Below are 26,733 nucleotides of genomic sequence, written 5' to 3' on the forward strand. Positions count from 1 at the left end.
AAAAAAAAAACTGACCTTATCCCACATCTAAACACATGTATATGGCATGTATCCTATTACACAATCTTCCACGGCTTGAAAAACATTTTTTGTCTTAAATGCAATGTCAAATAAATCAGCAATGTACAGCGAAACATGCAAATTTTTACCTGCAAATGAAAAGAGTTGATATTAATATCCAAATCAACATGGAGATCTAATGTTGACACAAATCCTTTGCTTGAAAACCAAGTAGCATAGGTAAACATGGGTAGTCCAATTGAGTCTTAAATCGCAGGCCATTGAGTAGCATTCAAAACAATGACTAGATGGCAAAACAAAGTATTTCATGTCGTTCATACATTGTTTTGCCAAGTTCATGTATGACGCATGTTGAGAAAAGGTAAACGTATCACCACTTACTGTAAAAGTGAATATTTTCGCGTGACTAATTTTTCGCGCTTGACCGTGCCAGAAGACTTTCACGTGTTTCTAATTCCGCGGAATCAAGACATCAAGTACTGGAACATATGGCACGCAGAAATATTCGCATGCTTTTATTTTCGCGCTGGCTTCTCGTTGCGCGAAATGCGCGAAAAGTTCAACACCGCGAAAATTTCCACTTTTACAGTACATTATTTTGCCAACAAAATTACAGTAACAATTTCCACTAGGAAGGAGCGTGATATCTCGGTAGCAGAACTGCATTCTGATTTCAAGATTTGTTTCAGAGTTAGATTACACTAAAACAAACTGTCAATTTTCATGAATTTTGGACATATGTTGTTTTGCCATCTCAAGTCCATAAGAGGGTAGGCCCATAGACAACATGTACAGAATCAAAACTGATGCAATCTGTTTCTCCATTATCAACACTATACCTGCTCTGAATATCAACAATTCCTTCATTGTCCATCATACATGAGTTACGGCACTTGCACTTTAAACCTCACCCAGAAGAAAATAATTCAAATAAAGATTTTTGTGTGATAGGTATGACGTCATTCCTGACATGATATTGGTGTTCCTGTCAAGGAGCTGTTTTTACCAATTTTCCATTTTTCAAGACATTTGCCCCTCACCCCACGGAGAGCTGTTTTCAGTGTGAAACCTGTCACATCTACGGTCACACGTCATTAACAGCAAGCAAACAAACGAAATATTTCAATAAGCTCTTAAAGAGGGGAAAAAAACACATCCCACTTTTCATTCTTGGCACAAGCTGTAACAGAATGCCATACCACCTTTTGCCAGACAACTTTTGAAAACTGAAGGAGCAACAGCATCAACTCTGGAGAGTTAAAAATGGTCTTCCTCCACATTTGACAAATAAAAATTTTGACAGAATAAATTCTGAATATTATAAAGACATTAGTTCACTTGAAGAACTTTTGACTCAAACACAGTCATACCTGGCAGTTCCCATATGATTTTTAATCACTCTTGTGATTCTTTCAGAATACAGTGACTTTGCTTCAATAATTTACATATCACACAAGACACTAGAATAATGTCAAATGCATCACTGAAAAACTTGTACAAGCACTCTACTACCGAAACTGAAATGAGACCACTTGCGTATGAATCTTTCATTCACATGCACACAGTCTTCATTAACTGTCTCCAGATGAGCAGTTTTATGCAGTACCTGGAAATGATTTGCCCACTCACCAACAGGTCACTGGAATACGAAAAAAAAAATGACACATAAACTGCATGTGCAACATATATTTGTGCTTCAAACTAGTTAGTTTAGCCCTTCTCATTGTGGTATGATGGCATAAGATATATAAAAAAAAAATCAAACAACATAATGCTTTGTTTAGTGTACATGAGTTATTTCCCCAGTGCAAGCTACCAATTACTAGATATTTATTTCTCTACGTGTAAATCACATCCATAATTGACGGTGTTGGCAACATGTGTATGACCATGGGTGTTTCACAATTTATTTTTATACTCTACTTTTCCATAGCAGTTGGACAGTAAAGTTCTGAAAAAACAGTTGTAAGAAACTGTACAGGGAATCACAGTTTATCTTTATTACACTTGAAGGCAATAAAACAATCATATTACATGTATGATTTGCTTTTATTTTTAAATGTTCATTATGTGTTCACTACTTCTATGAACACGAAATTTACAGAATTATGACATTGCCCAAACTAGGCATGTTGTTTTTTTGTATTAAATCCAGATGAGCTAACAAGCAAAGCCATTTTTCAACAGCTACTTTGCTGCTAAGCTGTTATGTTTGATGCTTCTGCTTAAAGAACAAGTTCACCTTCATAAACATAAGGATTGAGAAAATGTAGCAATATTAGTAGAACACATCATTGAAAGTTTGAGGAAAATCGGACAATCCATTCAAAAGTTTAAGTTATGAATTTTTGAAGTTTTTGTGCAGTAATCGCTGGATGAGAAGACTACTGCAGTGTACGATGTCAAATGCGTACAACAATAAAGGAAAATATAAAGAGAATTTCACAAAATTTCATCTTTTGAAAAAAGTACACATTCCCTTGACTCGTTACTGACATATGTCATGGGTAATATCATTCCCCTTACCTTTAGAAAGAGGCAATCAAATGCGAAAAAATTGAAAATATGTTGAATTTTCTTTACATTTTCTTTATACTGTTGTACTCATATGACATCACAAGCTGTAGTAGTTTCCTCATCCAGCAGTTCCAACACAAATATTTTAAAAATTCATAACTTTTGCATCGATTGTCCAATTTTCCTCAAACTTTCACTGATGTGTTCTACTATTAAATATTGCTGCATTTTCTCAATCCTTATGTTTATGAAGATGACTTGTCCTTTAAGCCGAGTTCAAGGTCTGAAAACCAAATCCGGTACACCGCTTGGCAAATGTTTCTTGTGTTCCTCACTCGCAGAAAAGAAGAAGACAGGAATGTGGAATTGCAGCACTCTGATGGAATATTCCTGCACAGATTATGCCAGTCTACTCGGTTTTTGTCTTCCTTTGTGTTCAATGCAACTATTTCTTTTTACTAGATCTTGATACTGACCATTTTGAATATTGCAGTTCATATTCTACAAATTCATCTGAAGCATTAAAAATCACTCATATATGTTTTCACACGAGTGAACACAGTTGACACTAAAACACACGATCTGCAATTAACCTTTTGCTCAAGTGTAAAAGTACAGTGACACAAAAATATACAAAAATACTGTAAACATTATATAATCATAACAAGATTGGCATTAATTTCTTCTTTTTTTGTTGTTGTTTTGTTGTGCGATTTAGAATAATAGATTTGCTTTAGGTTATGCTCTCTCAGCTAAATCAACTAGTAATTCTACTTACATATTTACAGTGGTCATTCACACAATCAAATAATCATCTGATTTACACTTCTGGTCCATCCCTGATGGTTTTGGTGCCAGCTCGTGGCCTTGGTCAGAAGTAAAAGTTACTGTCATTTGTCAAATGTCTTAAATTGGAGAATTGCAAAACAACCACCTAGACCACAGTCAAGAATCATTGCATCTTTTGATACTAATTGATGCTGCCAGCTTGCACAGCATGCTACAACTTCACAAAAATAAAAACAGGGGGGGGGGGGGGGGAATGAACCGTCTGTGACAAATGCCCGATAAGTAAGAGTTGATAATAGTATTGTTACTTCATCCATAGTGTCTGGTACTTTATTTCTTTGATTACTGATCACCTTGCTTGGGGTAAAGATTGACCACCTACGGGAAACTGGGCTTTTGACACAATACAATATATACCTTAGAGAGAAAGTTCATTCATGAAATAGTGTTTTGGCCAAAACCTAACATAAATCCATCGAAACAAGTAACTAAAATGACTGCTAACAAATATACCGGTGCCCAGCTTCCTATGCCCACAGTGTAAAGCGTTTCTCATAACTTTTGATAGGACATCCACTGGCGAGAATAATGTTAAAACATATATCATTCTAAAAAAAAAAAAAAAAAATTACTCACTACTGTTGAACACGACCATGATGACACATTCTGTAGAAACAGTTGCTGATAGTATTGTTTTTTTTTTTCTATTCTCCATCTCTTTCTCTGCCTTCACAATACTTCCCCCCCCCCCCATCTCTCTCCAGCTCTATCAATATTTTTTTTTCTCTCTCTCTCTCTCTTTCTCTCTGACTTTTTGACATCTATTTCCCAACATGAAAACTACAAGTGTATGAATACCTTCCTTGAGATGTGGTCAATGGCACCCAGCGAACTCTGTATCACGGAATTGCAGTGTAATGCCGTCACAATATCTCACACAGGTGAGATTAAGCCATAGATTTTGCCTAACCCTGACCAGCCTCAATGCTAGTAGGTGTCACGACGATACAGTGCACTCCTGTTATTACGAACACAGTTATAACGAAATTCCAGTTACAACGAAGTAAAAATTCAGGTCGCAACATTATCCGCTCTATGTTTTTTTTTTCCATTATTTATTTGTTCAGTAATAATGATATTTAGATATAACAAAAGAAAACTGCCGGTGCTGAGGACTTCGTTATAACGGGAGTCCACTGTACACTGATATGACATAGAGTCAGGGTATTCTGGCATAAAACTGAATGCCAATGGCAGGACTCGTGGCTAACTTTTTTTTCTCTGGCGGCCCACTTGGGCCAATAAAATCTTCCAATTTGAAATTTTGGTACCCTTAGAAAGAAATGGAGCAGCCCAAAATGATAGGAAATATGAAAATTCATTTTGAATTTGAAATTTTGGTTACAGTAAAAACAAATTCAGTGAAACAAATATGAGAAAATAATAGAAATTAATTTTGAATTTCAGCTGTCAAATTGGGCCATCAATAAAAAAAAATATAAAAAAAAATTCTTTGAAGATTTCGTGGCCCTACATCAATTTTTCTTGGCCCCGGGCCAAGCCCTGCCAATGGCCATGAATCTGTATATTACCCAAAAACAATACACACAAAAAATATATATATACAGGGCAATGGATTCTTGTCTGCCCCCCAAAATAAAACACTGATGGAAATGTACATAACACATTTCAAACAGGGCCATCACATGCATAAGTTATTTGTTTTTACAAATGTTTGGTCGACACACAAGAGTAGACTGCACATCTCCCTTGCAATTCAGTGAAATTTCAAACGTGCGTGAAAATAATAGTAACCATGGTGTCCATATACATGATGCAGGATTTTTGCGTCGGTCAGTGCAACTTGTCAGGTACAAATACAGGAGCACCATCATCGTGTGCACAGTGTGAACACATACACATCTTGCACATTATATCGGTGTGCATCACAGTCACACAAAAGGTGTCTTTCCCACTGGGTGCGTTCATGTTATCCTCCTTGTCATCTACACAGCGACACTTATCCCATTCACTTCCACACTGACAGGATTAGCATCTTAGTCTCTGTCCCCCGTCCTCTAGAGTCTCTTCCGGCGAGTTATCAACAAAGTCATTTCCTCCTCCTCAGAGCTTGTCAGAGAGGAGGACCAGCGTGTTCCAGTAGTTGTAGATGATGAGGGCCAGCATGATCGCCACGGAAACGTAGAGCGGAGGAAAGAGGTTGTACCCTGTGATGGCTTCCTCTCCCAGAGAGAGGACGGTGTCCACTATCTTGTGCGTCCTAGGAGCGCTGGGGTCCCCCAGTGGGATGACTTTGCCAATCTGGAGGTCAGCAAAAGCGGAGGTAGACCAAAGCAAGGCAAAGAGAATGATAGAAATGACAATAAAAACTAGAAATACAGGAAGCAATATGATTAAAGATGAGGAGATGAATGCAAACAATCAAACTTCCTTTCCAAGTTTATTAATCGGAAACAGGGTGGCATTAAATGCAAGATCACTTAATTATAACAGGTGTCCATCTTCACTCAATACTGGGACAGTGTGATGCCTGCATAAACCTGTTCCCTACAACATTCTGCAATCACTAGAGGCTTTGGACATGTACAAGTTTGCCACAGGCAATGGGGTAATCCAGGGCTGCACACTATTTTAAACCCATATTTTCTACTGGTCCGACAGACAGGTCGGACCAGTAGGTACCCAGTTTTTTAATTTTTCACTGGTCCATTCCTGAAAAATTTACTGCTCCGACAGTGATTTTTACCAATCAGGGACCGTCGGACCGGTGCCAGTGTGCAGTGTTGGGTAATCTGCACCTCCTATTAGACGATAGGGGTCAGTGCCATCTCAGAAGATTTCCAAGTCTCTTCATGGCTTCTCATGGCATGCAGTGGTCTCATACCATGACCTGCATCCCGTAGCCACGGCAACTCACCTGCTTGGCGTATCTATGCAGAATCTGCCTCAGGCTGAGAAAGCAGGTGGCTTCCATCATGAGACTGACCGCTTGACCCTTCCTGATCTTGACCACTCCTGTGAAGACGGCCGGGTTATTGTAGCACTTGGCCAGCGTGGCAATAGCCATGACCTTTAGATATCAATATAAAAAATTAAAAATTATGTGTAGAACTGACACAAACTTGAACTCATGAACAGCATGATGAGGATTTTGGGTGGTTTTATGGCAAGTTTTAGATTTATACAGCTGAAATGAGATTTTTGTCATTTCTGTACATGAAGTAAATAAAAAATTGTGAGGGCATATCATTAACTTGCTGTTTTGAATACTCATAAAAATGGTCAAGAAGTGTTTCCTGAAAAAATTTTGAAATTTCAGAATGCCACAACTTCCTTACTTCTCATCCAATTTTGATGAATTTTGCACTGTCCCGTGGGGATTTTTTTTCCTCTTTCTTATGAAATTGATGAAATTCTGAAGTGGATTTCTTCTTTCATGACATTCTGTTCATTACCTGAAAACCTGAATATGTGTGGCGCTCTGACGAAATGAGTCATAAGTCGCAAATCGACTTTCCCTGTTATGGGCTGATAATGATGAAAAACCATTCCGTGGGTCAATTTTTTTTTATTGTGGTTTCTGAATCTCTGATGTTTTCTCTACCAGTAACAGAAAAATCGGCAGGAATTGATGATGGGAAACGCTAAAAATTACGGTTTTTCCGCGACCATTTTTTTCGGTCAAAAAAAAATCACAACTCTCGCTTTCCCCACTCAGTTCGCACCTATTGTTCTCACGCACGCTCCTGCTAGCTCGTTGCTAAGTCGTATGCTAATGAGCGGGAGCGCTTGACCTCGCTTCAATGCCCCAGTCGGGCACGCGAAGACAAAAGGTCACGCGAGCGGCACCGGAAAGCTTTGAAGTTACATTAATCTGATTATCTGGGTGGTGATTAGTGAAGTGCTTTCTTTTCAACTCACGATGAGTAGCAAATTGCATAGTGCTTCATGATGCGTTGCACCTTGATAGCTCAGCGGAGAGAATCACTTTCATAATCATTCTCGATCAGTGTCGCCATCATCTGCATTCGATCACTTTCAGAAGCGTATCACCGACAACAAATTCTTACTCGCTGATAATTATCTCGCATCTCGTTGAATCTTCATTTCCATTTTCCGCGTCGTTATTTTGATCTTCTTCGTTCTTCACTTCTATCATCCTTTCGTGTTATTGTATATTGATTGACTTGTCAATCGCTATCAATAGCTGGTAGACGATGCCAGGCCTTCAAGGCCGTGGATCTCGCTCTCGCGAGAGCGAAGTGGTCGCTGCTCTTGCGGAGTTGCGGGAATCGAATTTACGCGGAAATGGTGGCGTAAGTGACGCAACGTGGCGCGAAGTCGTCGAAGACTACTTCTGCGTCAGAAACGATGACTCTGACTCTGACTCTGACTCTGACGAAATGAGCATCTTGGACGACAGTTATGAGATCGAGAGCGAGGAGGATGCTGACGACTTGCGTGATGCCCCTTTAGCATGTGGTCGTGTAGAACCGGAACCAGCGAAGACTTGCAAGGACAAGGACGCTATTCTGAGATTCGAGTGCGCTTGTCGGTGTAAGGAACACTTCTCAATCGAACAGCTTCTTCATTACCGGTTCACCATGTTGGAGCTTGGTCGCAACGAAAAAGACTTAGTCGTTATGGCCCAACTTCACGCGTTCAACAACTCCGATGAAATTACGTCTTGTTCGAAGCGTAAAAGTCAAAAGGAGAGGGAGAGAGGCAGATGTACCTACTCGTTTCGGGGCCATCAAGTTTGCCGAGCGTTCTTCAAGATGTGTCACATGTAAGAATTTCCTTCCGATTCCTTAAGAGTTATTTGTAATACATATAATTCATGTAAAATGGATCGTAAAGTCCGTATATTCATTAGTTTTCAACATTATTGATAATGCAATGTAAATTTAATACTACGCACGGTCACCACCACATCAACACGTTATGAAATGAGGCCAAATATAAAATTTGCCAACATATCGTTAAACAGACTTGTTATGTGAGGATGAAAGAGGATAACCGTGCTTCATTGTCATAGAGTATACATTTATCTCACATTACATGTTCCTTCAGACAATTTCTTCATGCCAACTTTGGACTTTCACAGTCTCAACAATGTGCTTTCCCTGTTAAACTTGTCAGGTTATAAAGAACAAAATTATGCGCATCTTTCCCGATATGGATCTTGCTTAGGCGATATTATGTTTTGCTTATTTGAAGCATTGGTTAGGTACACATTTAGAGCGATTTGTTTTCGTGATAAAAACATCATTCTGGTTATAGAATTATCCATATTGTTTCTATTTGACAGCATCAGCACCAACAAGCTGACTTCTCTGAAGAAATGGGTGGAGGAGTTTGGAGTTTGCCCGGTCGTGAGCAAGTCTGGTGGAAGGCGTTTCAACCTAAGCTCGCTCTCTCCGGATGAGTTGAAAGCCGCCGTCAACTTCATCCTCAACTACGCCGAGGACAACGCTGTGTTTCTTCCGGGACGTGTCCCAGGTTACACTCGCAGCGATGTTAGGCTCCTTCCGTCGTCGCATCCCAAAGTTGACGTGTGGCGGCAGTACAAATCTGCAATGGATGACGCAGGTAACTAGTCACTTTTGCTCATTTGAGAAACTGAAAGGTTAACTTATAAAAATGTGTGTTTTGAAGAGTTTGTATAAATATCGCTGGTTTGAAAATGGCACTCCCTCAAAACATTTTTAAAGGTACGCGAGTTGTATTTACCATAAGATTTTAATGTTTCTTTTGTTTTGTTTTTTTTCCGGTGCCTTCTGCCGGGAACAAAAATCTGCGAAGACTACAGTACTCCTATTTATATAAATAGCACGATGTGGCAGTGTTGGTCCTGATTTTCTCGATTGCATCCGATAATGGGGCACACTGCATGGACATTCTCAAAGCGGTAGACGCGAGAAATTTCATATTGGTCAAGTTTCTTTTTAATACACGTGCATGTACATCTTTGTTCTTTCTTTAACTAGAGCCTCTGAAAATTTTTCTCTCGAATTCAATTTATATTAGATTTGCGGACAAGTGCGTTGTTTTGAATGAAACTGAATCGTGGTGCACTTCAGAAGAAAAAAGACGGTACATAAAAAAAAAGAAAAATTACATTACTATCAGTGTGTTTTCTGGGTATTCCTTTGTAATATTAACATAAAGGTAGACATTGTTTTATCTTATTTTGTTTTGTTTTGTTTTGTTTTGCTTCGTTTTGTTTTGCTTCAGGACAACGCGCTATGGGACAGAGCACGTTCCTGAAGGTGTGGCGGAAGTACCAGCCCAATATACTCGTCTGCAAGCCGATGAGCGACCTGTGCTGGCAGTGTCAACGCAACAACAGCCTCTTGTACAGGAGCGCCAATCTGCCGGAGGCTGAAAAGGAGAGACGCGTCGGGGAGCAGCTCGTCCATCTGAGGAACGCGAAAAGACAGAGAGAAGTCCTCCAAGAAATGGTGTCCAGTAGCAAGAGAGCATTGCGCGACGAGAAGTTGGGGAGTAAAGCAGCTTGCTCCAGGGACATCACAGCTCACTACAGCTTCGACTACGCCCAACAGATCCACTTCCCTGCATGTCCCCAGCAGCCTGGTCCAATCTACTTCCTGACCCCCCGGAAGTGTGGCATCTTTGGCATCAACTGCGAAGGAGCATCGCAGCAGGTAATTTTCACGTGTATTTGTCTTGCATGTTTTGTTTTGTTTTTGAGCATTGCCACAGACAAATTTTGTATTTCGTGTTTTTCAAATCGAGCAAGAGGGAATTCTCTTTCAGTCTTAAACCTATATGGCAGATTATCTAATGCATGTAATCAGAATAAGCACGAAATACAGTCTCCTAAAAGTGTACTAATTCTCTGATTATTATGTTCGCTGTATTGGCAGAATATACTAGTATTCAAGACATTCATGCCCTCTGAAATAAATAGTATAGACCCTATATATTTTGTTTCAATATCGATTTTTATTTATGGGGTTAAATGTAAATTTTACAGAGATACAAAAACAAAACGACTTGAAATAAACTAGTCGATCACCCGATCCCTATTAACAGAACGATCGAGCTATCGATATGTTGTTTTTTTTTCGAAATGCGTCTTGAACGATAATGTTACGCAGTGCGTGCATGTTCTTAGATCGATACCTGGCTAACCGATCGACATAGAATTGCGATATTATTTGTAAAGACGTACCGATATAATCCAGTAACAACAGAACTTGCACACATCTGTAGCGGCACTTATAATGGAGCAGAAGTCAAACGCACGAAGCACAAGTGACAAATTGAGATACATGATGTGGTTCATTGAAATACATAAACTTTCAGGAGCTACCACCAGTGAATTGAGTTTTATTATCATTATTATTATCATTATTATTATTGTTATTATTATTATTATTATTATTATTATTATTATTATTACTATTATTATTATTATCATAACTCTTATTTTAACCAGTCAACAAACACGATTTGCGAGATATCGGTACACTGTAGATTATTAAGCTCTCCGATTTTGTGTACCGCTCATCATGAACGAATCCTTGTGACTTTCTTTTTTACCTTTTTTTTTTGAAGGAGTTTAAGGGAATTAAGTTATAAATTCAGGGTATGAACAGTTGATTTAATTTATTTGTAAATATGGCATTTGTTGTGTTTTTCTGTTAAATGACTTAAATAAATTTCTTATGTATACGCAAAAATAAAACAAAAATCTAATGGTTAACGTGATTTTTCAACATTCTTTTTGCAGGTCAACTTCCTTGTCGACGAAGGAATGTGCGTCTCGAAAGGCTCCGTCTCCGTCATCTCCTTCTTGCACTATTTCTTTGGCTTGTATGGTTTGGGGGAGAAGGACGCGCAGCTCCACTGTGACAACTGCAGCGGACAGAATAAGAATAGGTATCTGCTGTGGTACTTGGCGTGGAGGGTCATGGAGGGACTCCATCAGACGATCAGCCTCAACTTTCTTCTCGCCGGGCATACCAAGTTTTCCCCGGACTTCTGTTTCGGCTTGCTGAAGAGATCCATCAAGAAATCGTCCATCTCCACACTCGCCGACATCGCCGCGGCCGTCGAGAGAAGCGCCGCGAACAACATGAACATCGCTCAACTCGTCGGAGATGAAGGCGGTACGCAGTTCGTCCCTACCTACAAGTGGCAGGAATTCCTCGCCCCGTTCTTCCGACCTCTTCCGAACATCAAGAAGTACCACCACTTTCGGTAAGCTATGGCTAACATTTATGCCTTGAGTCAGACAAGTCAATCTTCTGACTAACGAATTTCATATTAGTGATATCTATGGATTGTCGGTAATCTTTGTTATGTCATGAGGATTCTTTTAGATATTGAAAATAAATATTTTGCATGTTTTTTTTTTTAGTTTCTTGAAGTTTCTGAAATGCTTAAACTTGTGCCATATAAATTATGAGTTCATTGATAACTTTATCATTCACATCATGTCAACCTTCAGACTTTTATGTGACGTGCTCGTTGCTTATACTTCTAAGAACCCAGTATTAAGAAAACTAGAAAAATTGGAGACAGTTGTCCCTCAAATTTCTAACAGTTTGATGTATAATGTTGTAGTTCATGTTTGTTTTGTCATGGACCGATTAAGGCGGAGTGGTAAGGTTACTTTCACTTCTTTATGATTATCAATTTACATCTCTGGTAGAATGTATGACGGATACACATGACGTTTATCTGTACTTTTGTTCTTCCGTGTTCTTTTGATGTAGGCTTACAGCAGACGAGCCAGGAGTCGTGTACGCCAAGATGCTAGCTGACAGTCCTGAAGAGAGGTTCTGCCTTCTCAAGGATCCAACCATCCTGCCATCTGGTCTGCCCGACATCGAACCGCCTCCGGGACTCAGCAGAGAGCGTCAAGCGTATCTCTTCGACAAGATCAGAGAGTTCTGCCGGCCTGATGCACGAAATGTCACGTGTCCCAGGCCTCGCTGATGACGTCGGCCCCGTACTTCGAACCCGTGCCTACTGACAAGTGGTAACAGCCATCAGTGATCGGTTCATGACTATCGTATCCAGATTATCTCAAGCGGATCCGGTCTGCCATTGGAAGGTACTAAAGTGAACTGATACATCGGTTATCAACGGTGCTTCGTGACAATATTTAACCAGGAAAATCATGTTTATTGCATTGAAGACACGAGTTCCGTTTGAAACTGTGTTAATTTCTCGATACGATGTTTCTGTGTAATCTGGTAATTTACCGCTTGACACGACATTAATTGCTGTGCTTGGATGACAGTAATGCAGCTTTCACCTGGATAACGTTTATCTTCTGTATCCATAAACCTGTTTATAATGGGTTTCATATAGCGTACTGTGATATAAGATAATCATGAATGGTACATGCCGATCGTGAATAATCCCGAGACGGTTTCTTTTTTTCTAATGATAACTCAACAATGCCTGCGAAACCCAAAGCATGTGAATAAGGCAGAACAAACCAAATGAAAGGTCAAGTCTATTGTATACGATGTTTCAGGTTTCTGTGTCACAAGTTAGTTTGAACGTTGCAAATAATTATTGAAAAGTCTGTGAGGAATATATACGACTTTGATTTTGTTTACTCAATCATGAAGGAAGTTTACTCATGCTTTTTTTCCCCGTGAGGTTACCTTACCTGGATTACCATATTGTAGCATTTATTTGAATATTGTCTATTCTTCTGTGTTCAAGATCCTAATTGCAATAGCTTACGCTGTAAGATGATTATTCGAGTAGTTTGCATTACGAGGTCCATGAATGGTACATGCCGATCGTAAATAATCCCGTGACGGTTTCTTTTTTTTCCCTCATGATAACTCCACAATGCCTATTATCCCAAAGCATGTGAATAACGCGTAACAAACTAAAAAAAGGTCATGTCGATTGTATACGATGTTTCAGGTTCTGTGTTGCAAGTTGGTTTGAAAGAGAACATTGTCGCAACTTTGGTGTATGATCAATTCTTGAGGAGATTTGAGTGATAGCGTCTATCAAACTCATTATTCTGTATTCGTGAAATGAATTAGAATAAACAATGACGGGACGTCATGTGCAATGTATGGAATAAAACTTCGACGTTTTCTCCAAAGAATATTGTTCCCGATGTATGATATTCCTGCACATTCCTTGATTGCGTGTGAGGTAGAATCATTATAAAAGCATACATTTGAAAGAACATACAATAAAGATGAAGAGAATGATGAGATGGGGAGAGAATGAGAGCGCCTATATAATATGCCATCTATGCATTTCTGCACAAAGTTTCCAACCAATTCTGTAATGATATGGATGACTAATTGACGTAGACTACTTGATTGAATGTGGAAAGTCAACCTTAGTTATGTTGTATACACAATATACGTCATAGGAAAAAGACAAAAGTGGAAATAAAGTTTACCCCATAGACCTACTATTGCACGCAAATCATGCAGACACATACATATTCGTGAAATGAGAATGTTTGAAAATGTTCAACAATAAAATCGTCTTATTGCGGAAATGCGTGAGTGGAAAAGAGAGCGAGTGTGTGACGGGGTGACTTTTCTCTTTTTTTGGTGTGTGTTTTTCAAAGTAAAAGCTATCAATGTATTAAGATCTAAAAAAAACTGATATAAGGACAATCAATATGAAAATGAAATAATCATAAATGCATGGCCACAAACCCTATAATTTGGCAAAGTTATTAAGACTATACTTAAGAAATGAAATGGGCACAGAAGAAAACATGGCATTCGAACAGTGATTTGCCTTCCCTTTCCCGGTAATTAATTTTCAGACGCATTCCTGGTCTGTGCATGTTGAATATAATGTCATTATTTGCTTTCCATGTCGTGAAAAGTTTCCTCGCAACAACAACAAACACATACAAGAAATAGAACTATGAGAGTGTTTATACTCATGTTATCGTATAATGAGAGAGAGAGAGAGAGAGAGAGAGAGAGAGAGAGACGCGGACAACCAGACAGACATACGAAATTTTTTATTCTCATATCAATCTCATTCGCTTATGTGATTTTACTAACAATGGCCGAAACATCTCTTCTTGTTCTTCAAATAAAACTGGTTACAGTGGAGCATGACGATCTTACAACTAAAGCCTAAGTGTTTGAACCAAACATGTTCTATCTTGAAAAACACTCGTGTCTTTCTTATGTAATAGATCTATATCGCTTTGAGTTCCGACTATGCCGAGATACATCGGCCATTCACGTAATCTTTCTGCATCAGAATGCAAGCACTTTACATTGCACCCGAAGCTTGCACCCAGTATAGAAAACAATTGCTAACCCCCTTAACAGTAACCAGCCTCGAAACAATACTTAGCGTGTACTGATGCGGGTTGCTATAGAAACAAAGGCTGGGGCGGTTCTATTTAACCCATATAAAAGCAACCGCGTCTTAATTCTTTGAAGGGTTGAGGTTTGAAAGATAAGGTAGCTTAATGAAAGCGAAGCTGTAAAGGATATTGAAAGTCGGCCGAACTGACGTCTTTAACTCTTGACTGAAAGTCTACACTCACTTAGATGTTGATAAAAAGATGCCGGATGCTTCAACAGTCGATCCAAAGCCAACATCTCATGGTCTTGATTGAAGTTATGCTAATTTTTTTGAAGCTGATTTACACCTATTCTTGCATGTTAGTTGAATGAGCTTTGCATAAGGGGAATGCCGTCTCCAGTTTGACATAGATGTTGTCATCGAGCATCTTAACTCCATAACTACGATTAATAGCATGAAAGACGGCAGGAAATGTGAGCAGTACAGAAAACAACAATCTTTTTTTTTTTTAGCCAGCGTTTCTCTTTCTTTTTTTTTTACTCGCGATTTACTTCTGTCTTTCTGTCTCTCTCTGTATGAACTCACGCATTTTGATCCTGTTTTAAAGAAGACATTTGATGAGATTAAAGAGTGTGTACAGTACTGGTTGAGGTGACAATTTAGCTTTTAACGTTTTGCGATATATTCAGAAACCACTCTACAAGATGTCAAAGAGCATGCAATTCTAGGAGTATCAAAAGTTTATTTGATGAAAATCGGTTTTGAAATGGCTGAGATATGCAAAAACAAGGTGATACAAAGATATCCTAATAACAAGCGTTGCCTGTCGCCTTTTGTTATCATAACTTGTTTGGATAGGCCCATCTCAGCCATTTGAAAACCAATTGTAATCAAATAAACGCTGAATCTTTCATGAAATTATTACGTGCTCTTTCATATTTCTAAGAGGTTTTTCGTTATCTCACTTAGGAATGTTCAAAGCATGAATTCCCATCTCAACCACTACTGTACAGTCTCTTTAGGCTTGTTAACTTCATTTGTTCATGAATATAAAGACTGAAACCGAGCATGGAACTAGGGGTTAATGGCCCAGGAGGGAAAATGTTTCTATTTTAATCTCTAACTTAATTATCTTAGTTGAACAGAAAATGATGTGTATTTCCTGGTGCATTATAAGCTATGGAGATGTGTTTGTTTGTTTGTTTGTTTGTTTGTTTGTGTGTGTGTGTGTGTGTGTGTGTGTGTGTGTGTGCGTGTGTTAATTTCAAACTTTCAATCGCACAGCCAGGGTGCAGGCTATATTGTGAGGATTAGGCAGTGAGTTTTAATCTGACTACTTCAAACCTGTGAACCAGGATAAGGTATAGCTAACGCATATATACATACATGGGACTACACGTACGTACATCGTATTTGCTATGACATCGCTCTACAATGGAAATATTAATCTCACTGAGAGTTCTGCCTAACCTGATTGACATACGGATGATATTGTTACCCGCTTAAACACTTGTTTTCTCGGAGGAACTAGGCACAGTGCTTGCAACATAATAACAAAGACAGCGTAACTTGTATAGTGCCTACTACCTTAGGATGACTTGCAGGAGCGGATCCAGGAATTCCGTAAAGGGGGCGGGGTGGGGGGGGGGGGGGGGGGGGGGGGCAGTTTATTATCCTTCAATTTTCTGTTACCACCTCGATCCTGGTATAATGAGCTGACAGGGGTGGGGGGGCTTAACATGACTTTTCTCATGCCACTTTTGAGGTTAATCGGCTGAAAAGAAATAGAAAAAAAACAGCAAAACAAACCAAAGCAAAACACAAATACAATTACAAAAAAAAAAGAAATTAGTTGTGCTAAATATTAAAAATGTTTGACGCCTCTTCTTGCATACGTTGAAAGAGCTTTGCATATAAAGGTTACTGTTGTCTCCCAGTCGACATAGGCATAAATGTTCTCATATAACATCTAAATTCCATGACTGCGATTAATTGCGTGAAAGAGTGCAGGAATAGTGCGCAGTACAGAAAACTACAACTGTATAATCGTCGCATTGAGCCAGTGATTCTCTTCTTTTCACTCGTAATTTTCTTCTGGCTGTCTGTCTGTCTCTTTCCCTCCCCTTTCTGTCTGTTTGTCTCTCTCTGTACGCACTCACACATTTTGATTTACACGCACTCGACTTTGACAAGACAGACAAAGCACAAGAAGCTTTCACCCAGTAGAAAACGCTAGCAGTAACCGGCCTCGAAACAATAGTTAGCGCGTACTGATGCGGGTTGCTATAGAAACAAAGGCTAGGGCGGCTCTATTTAACCCGTATAAAGGCCAACCGCGTCTTAATTCTTTAAAAGATTGAGGTTTGAAAGTCAAAGTAGCTCATGAAAGCAAGGCTGCAAAGGATATTGAAAGTCGGCCCAACTGACGTCTTTAACTCTTGATTGAAAGTCTACACTCACTTAGATGTTGATAAAAAGATGCCGGATGCTTCAACAGTCGATCCAAAGCCAACATCACATGGTCTTGATTGAAGTTATGCTAATTTTTTTGAAACTGATTTACACCTGTTCTTGCATGTTAGTCGAATGAGCTTTTCATAAGGGGAATGCCGTCTCCAGTTTGACATAGATGTTGTCATCGAGCGTCTTAACTCCATATCTACGATTAATAGCATAAAAGACGGCAGGAAAAGTGAGCAGTACAGAAAACAATGATATTCTTTTTTAGCCAGCGTTTCGTTTTTGTTTTACTCGCGATTTACTTCTGTCTGTCTGTCTGTCAATCTCCCTTTCTGTCTTTGTGTCTCTCTCTGTATGAACTCACGCATTTTGATCCTTTTTTAAAGAAGACATTTGATGAGATTAAAGAGTGTGTACAGTACTGGTTGAGGTGAGGATTTAGCTTTTAACGTTTTGCGATATATTCAGAAATCACTCTATAAGATGTCAAAGAGCATGCAATCTAAGGAGTATCAAAAGTTTATTTGATGAAAATCGGTTTTGAAATGGCTGAGATATGCAAAGACAAGATGATACAAAGATATCCTAATAACAAGCGTTGCCTGTCGCCTTTTGTTATCATAACTTGTTTGGATAGGCCCATCTCAGCCATTTGAAAACCAATTGTAATCAAATAAACGCTGAATCTTTCATGAAATTATTACGTGCTCTTTCATATTTCTAAGAGGTTTTTCGTCATCTCACTGAGGAATGTTCAAAGCATGAATCCCCATCTCAACCAGTACTGTACAGTCTCTTTAAGCTTGTTAACTTCATTTGTTTCTGAAGCAATATAAAGACTGAAACCGAGCATGGAACATGGGGTTAATGGCCCAGGAGGGTAAATGTTTCTATTTAATCTCTAACATAATAGCTTTGTTGAACAGAAGATGATATGTATTTCCTGGTGCATCATAAGCTATGGAGATGTGTTTGTTTGTTTGTTTGTGTGTGTGTGTGTGTGTTAATTTCAAACTTTCAATCGCACAGCCAGGGTGCAGGCTATATTGTGAGGATTAGGCAGAGAGTTTTAATCTGACTACTGCAAACCCGTGAACCAGGATAAGGTATTGCTAACGCATATATACATACATGGGACTACTACCTTTGGATGACTTGCAGGAACGGATCCAGGAATTCCGTAAAGGGGGAGGGGTGGGGGGGGGGCAGTTTATTATCCTTCAATTTTCTGTTATCACCTCGATCCTGGTATAATAAGCTGACAGGGGGGGGGGGGGGCTTAACATGACTTTTCTCCTGCCACTTTTGAGGTTAATCGGCTGCAAAGAAAAAAAAAACAGCAAAACAAACCAAAAAACCAACAAAACAAAAAACAGTTATTATATATTTTGAAAATGTTTGACACCTCTTCTTGCATACGTTGAAAGAGCTTTGCATATAAAGGTTACTGTTGTCTCCCATTCGACATAGGCATAAATGTTCTCATATAACATCTAAATTCCATAACTACGATTAATTGCCTGAAAGAGTGCAGGAATAGTGCGCAGTACAGAAAACTACAACTGTATAATCGTCGCATTGAGCCAGTGATTCTCTTCTTTTCACTCGTAATTTTCTTCTGGCTGTCTGTCTGTCTGTTTCCCTCCCCCTTCTGTCTGTTTGTCTCTCTCTGTACGCACTCACACATTTTGATTTACACGCACTCGACTTTGACAAGACAGCGACAAAGCACAAGAAGCTTTCACCCAGTAGAAAACGCCAGCAGTAACCGGCCTCGAAACAATAGTTAGCGCGTACTGATGCGGTTGTTATAGAAACAAAAGGCTAGGGTGGCTCTATCATCTAAACCCGTATGAAGGCCAACCGCGTCTTAATTCTTTAAAGGGGTTGATGTTTGAAAGCTATTAAAAGGTAACATAATGGAAGAGACGCTTTATGTAAGGATATTGAACGTCTGCCCAACTGTGCGCCTTTGACATCAACTCTTGATTGAAACTTTGCAAAATCTTTGATGTTTAGTAAAAAAATGCCGGATGCTCCAACAGTCTATCCAAAGTCAACATCTCATTATGGTTTTGAATGTAGTTATGCTAAATTTTTAAAATGTTTTACGCCTTTAAGTTTTGCATGTACGCAGAAAAAGATTTACATAAAGGGAGTGTTTTCTCCAATTCGACATAGGCCTTAATGTTGTCATACATCTATAAATTCCATAAATGCGATTAACTGCGTGAAAGAGTGCAGGAAAGGTGAGCAGTACAGAAAACTACAACTGTATAATCGTCGCATTGAGCCAGTGATTCTCTTCTTTTCACTCGTAATTTTCTTCTGGCTGTCTATCTGTCTGTTTCCCTCCCCTTTCTGTCTGTTTGTCTCTCTCTGTACGCACTCACACATTTTGATTTACACGCACTCGACTTTGACAAGACAGACAAAGCACAAGAAGCTTTCACCCAGTAGAAAACGCTAGCAGTAACCGGCCTCGAAACAATAGTTAGCGCGTACTGATGCGGGTTGCTATAGAAACAAAGGCTAGGGCGGCTCTATTTAATCCGTATAAAAGCCAACCGCGTCTCAATTCTTTAAAGGATTGAGGTTTGAAAGTTAAGGTAGCTCATGACGGCAAGGCTGTAAAGGGCATTGAAAGTCGGCCCAACTGACGTCTTTAACTCTTGATTGAAAGTCTACACTCACTTAGATGTTGTTAAAAAGATGCCGGATGCTTCAACAGTCTATTGTTTATTTCCTGTCGCATATACTGCTCACTTTTCCTGCAATCTTTCATGCTATTAATCGTAGTTATGGAATTAAGATGCGAGATGATGTCAAATGGGAGACAGCATTCCCCTTATGCAAAGCTCATTCAACCAACATGCAAGCATAGGTGTAAATCAGTTTCAAAAATTTAGCATAACTTCAATCAGACCATGAGACCAAAGCCAACATCTCATGGTCTTGATTGAAGTTATGCTAAATTTTTTAAACGGATTTACACCTATGCTTGCATGTTGGTTGAATGAGCTTTGCATAAGGGGAATGCTGTCTCACATTCATGCCATTTGACATCATCTCGCATCTTAATTCAATAACTACGATTAATATCATGAAAGATTGCAGGAAAAGTGAGCAGTATATGCGACAGAAAAAAAAAAAAACTTTTAGCCAGCGTTTCTCTCTTTTTTTTTCACCCGCGATTTCCTTCTGTCTGTTTGTCTGTCTGTCTGTCTGTCAATCTCCCTTTCTGTCTTTCTGTCTCTCTCTGTATGCACTCATGTATTTTGATTCATTTTTAAAGAATACATTTAATGACATTAAGTAGTTAACTTAATTTGTTTCTGAAGCAAATGAAATGCATGTCCTCGCGTTTAGGCCATGGAGATGTCTGTGTGTGCGTGCATTTCAAACTTTAAAATCGCACAGCCAGGGTGCAAGCTATTATTATGAGGATTGGGCAGGGAGTTATAATCTGACTATTTTAAAGCTGTAAACCAGAATAAGGTATTGCTAACGCGTATTGATATGTGACATACATAGGACTGCATGTACGTTGTATTTGCTCTGACATCGTTCTACAATGGAACTACTGATCTCACGGAGAGTTCTGCCTAACCTATTTTCCATAAGAACGACACTGTTACCCGCTTAGGAGGAACTATAGGCACAGTAAATGTCACATAACACGAAGACAGCGTAACTTAACTGCCCTAGCTGTTTCTTGTCGGGGCGGGTCCAGGAATTATGTAAAGGGGGAACGGGAGCAGTTTATATTTCTGCAATTTTCTGCTGCCACCTCGATCCTGGTTTAATAAGCTGACGGATGGGGGGGGGGGGGGGGGGTTACATCACTTTTATCCTGCCAATTTTTAGCTTTTTAGGCTGAAAATCAAACGCAAAAAACAAACAAAAAACGAAACGAAACAAAACAAGCTAAACGAATCAAAATAAAACAAAAACAAAACGAGCACAAAAACAAAAAATGCGCCCACGCCCCCTCCCTTCTCCGCAAAATCATTAGTCAGCCATTTCTAAACCAATTTTCATCAAATTAATTAACAATTAATTCCTCCATGGATGGTATGCTCTTTGATACGTCGTATAATTTCATCTGGCAAGAAGTTGAAGTCTTAATTCCTATGCTATCCAAAACTTAGGCCTATCGTATAGACCTACGTAAGGAAGAAAATGTTCAAGTTGGCCTGATGTCATAAATGTTCAAGTTGGCCTGATGTCATAAGCTATATCATGTCTACTCTAACTGATCTCTTTAGGCCGAATTAGTGCGAATGCTAGTTCAGTCGACAGTGTGGTCAACAGCAACAGAACTAATTTTTGTTTCCATAACGGTACAAGTCTACTCCGTCGGGTCGGTACATTCACCCGTCACACGCATTCACTTTCCTGGTAACACTATGCTTGGCACGTGTGCGTAATAATCTAGATGACGATGCAGCCATTGTCTTTGCTGTAACGCGAATCGTTTGTTGCGGTGAGATTTTGTTTTTGGTAAGGGATACATCTGATACGGCGAGACTACGAACAGTGAAAGAGAGACGGCTGCATCGGTACTTATTCGCACGCATCTACATCTCGTAGTCTCGCTGCATCAGACGTATCGCTCAGCACAGGCAATAGTTTCGCCGTATCAGACGTTTCGCGTAACAGCAAAGACAATGGCTGCATCCTACGCATAAATTAAGAGCTGTAGCATGGCAGACGTCAAAATTCCATTACAGGGTACGGGAGGGAAGGAAATGAATTTGGAATTCTGATTCCACAGGACGTAAAGATGTCATTAATGTTTGGAACAATTCTATTCTTTATTTGGTATTATGTTTGTTTGCTGTTTGTCATATTCTTCTTTGTTGTTATGTTTGAACATGTATATTATGCATGCATATGTCTATCTTCTCATTTTTGAAGCGCCATGAGCACTGAAAGGTGGACCTGTGCGCTATACAAGTAGCCACTGTTATTATTATCTTTTATTATTATTATTAAAGAGGGTCAATTACGTCACCTGCAATCACTGAGACTTAGCAATTGATGTATTGGCTTAACAAAAAAAAAAAAACAAGTTCGCTTATGTTTGCTTTATAGGACTATGCCCCTCATTAGTTTATCATACCGATAGTCAATTGGATACATTTGAATAAGCGAACATGAAGGAACACATTCATTGATGTGTGAGGCTGCAGGGGAACAAGGAAGTGTGTTGTATAAGGATTATGATTTGCCCAAGTGAATAATTTGTGCCTGCAATAAATCTTTCCAATTTTGACTAAATTTCAAAATGCTTCTGAGGCTCGTCGTAGTTTGTGAGTTTGTTTCTATTGTATTCTTTTGACTCAGTTGTTTATTTTTTTGATAGCCATTGCCGGGAACATTTCTGGAGGTAAAAACAACCGCATAAATTGCGATGTTGGCACTAACTTTGAATATGTAAGTAGCAAGAATGACGGAAAGATGATTTCGGACACTAATTCTCATTTCTCATCAGCGGAGGATTCTAATGATAGGACGATGCCGACGTGGAAGCATTGGTGTAAGCTGCACTAGTTTTTACTCTTCTCTTCTTGATTAATAGCTCTTAAAAAAGAAACAGAAGAAAATAATACAATTAAAGCGTAAAACAAAAGAAAAAGTAAACAATACGATACAGATACGCTATCATAACATAGAAGGAAAGATAGGTGTCGACACTTTCAGTTCGATTTCTCAGAGAAACAAGAGAAACGGCGCATTGATGAATCGCGATGCCGCTCCGTACCGGCAATTGCCCCATTTTCTTCTTCCTCTTCTCTTTCCTCCTTTACTTTCTTTTAACTTGAATAATCTTTGCACTATAGTTAGATGATATGTATCAATAATTTATCATAAAAGGAAAAAAATGTCGGACATTTCAGTAACATTTTTTTTTAGCGAGGAAAGTTGATTGTCATATTCATTGACCATGCGGCTCCTTGAAATAACGTCAAGCGTTTTTTCTTTTTTATTTCAGTTTTGTTTTCCTGCACATGTTCCTTGAAATACGAAAATGATAAAATGTGAGGGAAACATTATTCGGAAATAACGACACGACGTCATTGGCCGCAAAACGTTGTTTAGGGGAAGTAGAGATAATTTAGGACAGAAACAAATTCAGACGAATTCCTCAACAACTCAAGTTTACACATTCACGTAGTGTTGATAGTGATGCTATAATGTTACACCATCATTTACTCCATTTTACTCTTCAACTACTATTACATTTTCTTTAAGCTTCATCAATTTTGCTTCTATATAATTATCGCTGCTGAGATCGGGCTGTCGCTTACTACGCAGGTGAATCTTCACTGACAACTTAGGGCAGGCTTTTTAGTTTGTCAATATCTACCGGAGGATCAGAAACAGTAATCATTTTTAATCTTCGAATTTACAGATTTTTTAATTGAGCCTACTTGGACACTACGTGGGGTTTGTGCACTCTGTTATAAAGGAGGTGCCTTAGTATCAAAGTTAAATGAACTTCGAATTCTTTCATCTTTCCCGCCTGTACTAAGGAGGCTTTTGTACCCTTTCTACGGTCAGTGTCATTGAAAATAAAGAAACCCTTTAGCGGAAACCCGTGGCGCGGCCGAGTTAGCGCCCGACAATAGACTTTTCGGGCTTTCTTATTGGTCAGAATATTCTGAAAACATCTACTGTGTGATTGGACCATTGACTCCGCTGCCTCCGGCCGGCCCATATTTGGTAGCGCGTTCGTTGAAGCGTAGCTTTCCGTTGCTAAGGCGGTCCGCTGACCGTACACACCCTTGACGGATTCGGTATGAATCTTGAACAGACCCCGAACTTTCGGAGCGATTTTCTCCTTATTTAAGATTGTTGACGGGTCACACTTTACGTACTTTAAATGCGTTTTTAACCCATTTCTCGTTGGTGAAACACGTCGTGTTATACATCATTTCAAAGCTTATAATCTGAGGAATAGATTCATGAGAAAAACAGAAAAAAAAATTTTCCGACTTATGACTCATTCCGACAGAGCGCCACACATATTTGAAAAGCTAACCCACCCTGGTGTAGCCAAGTCAAGGCCCTACACAGAGGTCATCATTCTACTATAAGAATTTAAATCCCAGGACACATTTTAACTGGCAGGTCAGATTCCATGTCATTTGTCTCAATCAACACAGGAAGTGTGCTGGTGGATGTGTCCATATGCATAAAAAAGCACACTATATGTTTCTATGAAGAGTTTGATCACAAAAGGAATTAACTCCATTCTTGTTAATTTGAGGTATGTGCCATCAAACTTACTATAATCACAGAAAAGGATAAAGTCCTATATTAAAACTAAGAATATAACACAAATTTGGGTATTTTTTGTAACTATTCCTTTTTATGCAACAAGAGAGGTATCCCAGGAAAGGTTTCATTTTGTCTGATGACAGACTTACTTTAAAATGCATCAAAATGGACTTTAACCCTTTTTTGCAACCAAAACTTTCCATGTCATTCTAGGCGTAAGAAATCCACCCTTGCTACATGGCAGTACTGGTCCTTACCTGAGGAATGGCACAGAAGTTGAAGACCGTCTGGTTGCGGATGCGAGACATGTACTTGATGACATCCGGGACGTGCTCCAGGGCGTTGGTGATGAGATCATTTAGGCAGTGAACTGCTGACGTTCTGTTCTCCGCGGCACGGAAGTCAGTCAGCTTCTTCCCATATTTGCTCCAAACCTTGCAGAAATTCAATAATCACACACATTGCTACATTGATTGGCAAACAAGGAACTACTTGAACCAAATAAATTTATACAGAATAGAACATTTTTCCTTTCTGTTTTATAGGCATGCTACATCAAACTCAAATTTTATGTGTGTGTGGGTGAGAGTGAACTTTTGTAGAACAGTTACCTATTTTTTTAATTTCTTTTTGTCCCAGGGTTAAAAATACGTGAAAAAATTTGAGTCTTGTTGAATTTCATTGCCTCAACTCACATACCAGAACAAATGCCCCAAATCACTAGTCAATGACTGTAATGTTATAAATGAAGTTATTATACGTATTGTCCTGTTTTCACATTACTGCAACCCCGTTGAGGATGAGTCCTGAGTATACTCGGGCAAGTGTCTATGGGAAATAATGCGTGTTGTAGCAAAATCAGCCCATCCTCAACGGGTTAACAACGTAGTCATGTTATAAGATTGTTGTTGTAACTGTATTATGCATTATGTCACTTCTTTTTTTTCCCCCTATATCTATGTGTGTCTCTTGTAATTTCATATACGCTCAGGACCTCTGTGAAATACAGTGTGTTTATCCACAGACAGAGCTACCTTACTGGAACAAAACCAATAAATGATCTAATAAAATTCCTCTTAAAAAGTAAAACCAAACAATGATGACGCTCATATGTGACCCACTACAACAAAAGGATCCTAAAGTCGCTGATGGCTGAGCCGAGAAAATCGAGTCTGAAGTCACATCATCAAAATTGGTCAAAACAATCGGATTTCTGTTTCTGACATAAATTTGTAGTCTAATGTTTTGTCTATCATCTGCCGAAATTTCGAGGCTGAATGATTAAAGGAATGGCCATGATTTTCCGACTTTCACGTAACAGAAATGTGTCTGAAGATTTGGATTTAGCGCCGCAGCTAGACTCCGCCTCTAGCAACGAGGGAGTGATCTTATTGGTCAGTGCGCGGCATCCTGATTAGTGATTGGTCGTGCGTAGGTCTCTGGCGCTAAGCTTGAATGAACATCGCGGTGGTCGCTAGGAGCGTGCCTTCTATTGTCGAGCGGTGAAAACTGTCTGGCCTCCCCTTGATCATGATAGCGTCGGAAGGATAACTCTGAAGGTGTTTTTCACGAAACTCTGATTTCCTCAACCACTTGACATGCGCTTATAATATCATCAATATCTCCGCAACCGAGTACTTTTATGGATTGTGTTATACATGAAATTAAAGTAGCAGAGTAAGGGAATAATGTCATGCCATTTTCAGAAAACAGGTCTTCCCCGACTTTCGGATCCTTTTGTTGTAGCGGGTCACATATGTTTTCCTTTAGAGTGCTGCAGTTCATGACTTTCTTTTGCTCATCATTTTTTGTTTATTTGCTCGTTTTGGCACAATCCTATCCGAGAGAAAGTATGCCGGGGGGGGGGGGGGGGGGGGGGGATTACCTCTCTCGGCCAGAATTCTCTCTTCTCTAGGCTGTCCTCCAAGTAGTCTCGGATGATGTTGGTCTTCTGCAGGAACAGCCCCATGGAGTTGGCCAGCTGGGTGTCCTTCCCTACGATGGCATCCTCCATCTTGGATGCTGAGAAGAGTCTCGAGAGGCCGATCCCCACCAGACCGGCCACGTAGTGACAGTACTAGAGAGGTCAAAGGGTCAAGCACAAGCAGTTAATTAACACCCATTGAAGACTTGGCCCGAGTGTTCCGGGCTTGGGCGAATGGGAAACGTGTGTTATCGGAAAATTTGTCCATCTTCAGTCGCTTGATGTACAAATGATACACAGGTCTCAGTGCATTGGTAAAAAATGTGTGCATAAAGGTACCTATGGAATGCTTAACATACAAGGCAAAGCCAAGTGGGTTTAGACTATCAAAATTGCATAGTTACTGCATGAACACT

General features: G+C 39.4%; 1 protein-coding gene across 1 annotated transcript in view; it reads right to left on the reverse strand.

Moving 5' to 3' along the window:
- Window positions 1-5,292: 5,292 nt before the first annotated feature.
- Window positions 5,293-26,733, reverse strand: part of LOC139729067 (squalene synthase-like) — a 29,002-nt gene continuing 7,561 nt past the window's right edge. Inside the window, exons 5-8 of the mRNA XM_071639993.1 lie at window positions 26,279-26,470; window positions 24,651-24,827; window positions 6,266-6,418; window positions 5,293-5,649 (exon numbers count right to left, since the gene is read on the reverse strand). Of these exons, the coding sequence (XP_071496094.1) occupies window positions 5,452-5,649; window positions 6,266-6,418; window positions 24,651-24,827; window positions 26,279-26,470 (720 nt within the window). The 3' untranslated portion in view covers window positions 5,293-5,451. The remainder of the gene's footprint in view (window positions 5,650-6,265; window positions 6,419-24,650; window positions 24,828-26,278; window positions 26,471-26,733) is intronic.

The sequence above is a fragment of the Diadema antillarum genome, unplaced genomic scaffold (assembly GCF_040938485.1).
Source record: "Diadema antillarum isolate AM-2024a unplaced genomic scaffold, OU_Dant_1.0 seq00000217_RagTag, whole genome shotgun sequence".
In the NCBI taxonomy this organism is placed as follows: domain Eukaryota; kingdom Metazoa; phylum Echinodermata; class Echinoidea; order Diadematoida; family Diadematidae; genus Diadema; species Diadema antillarum.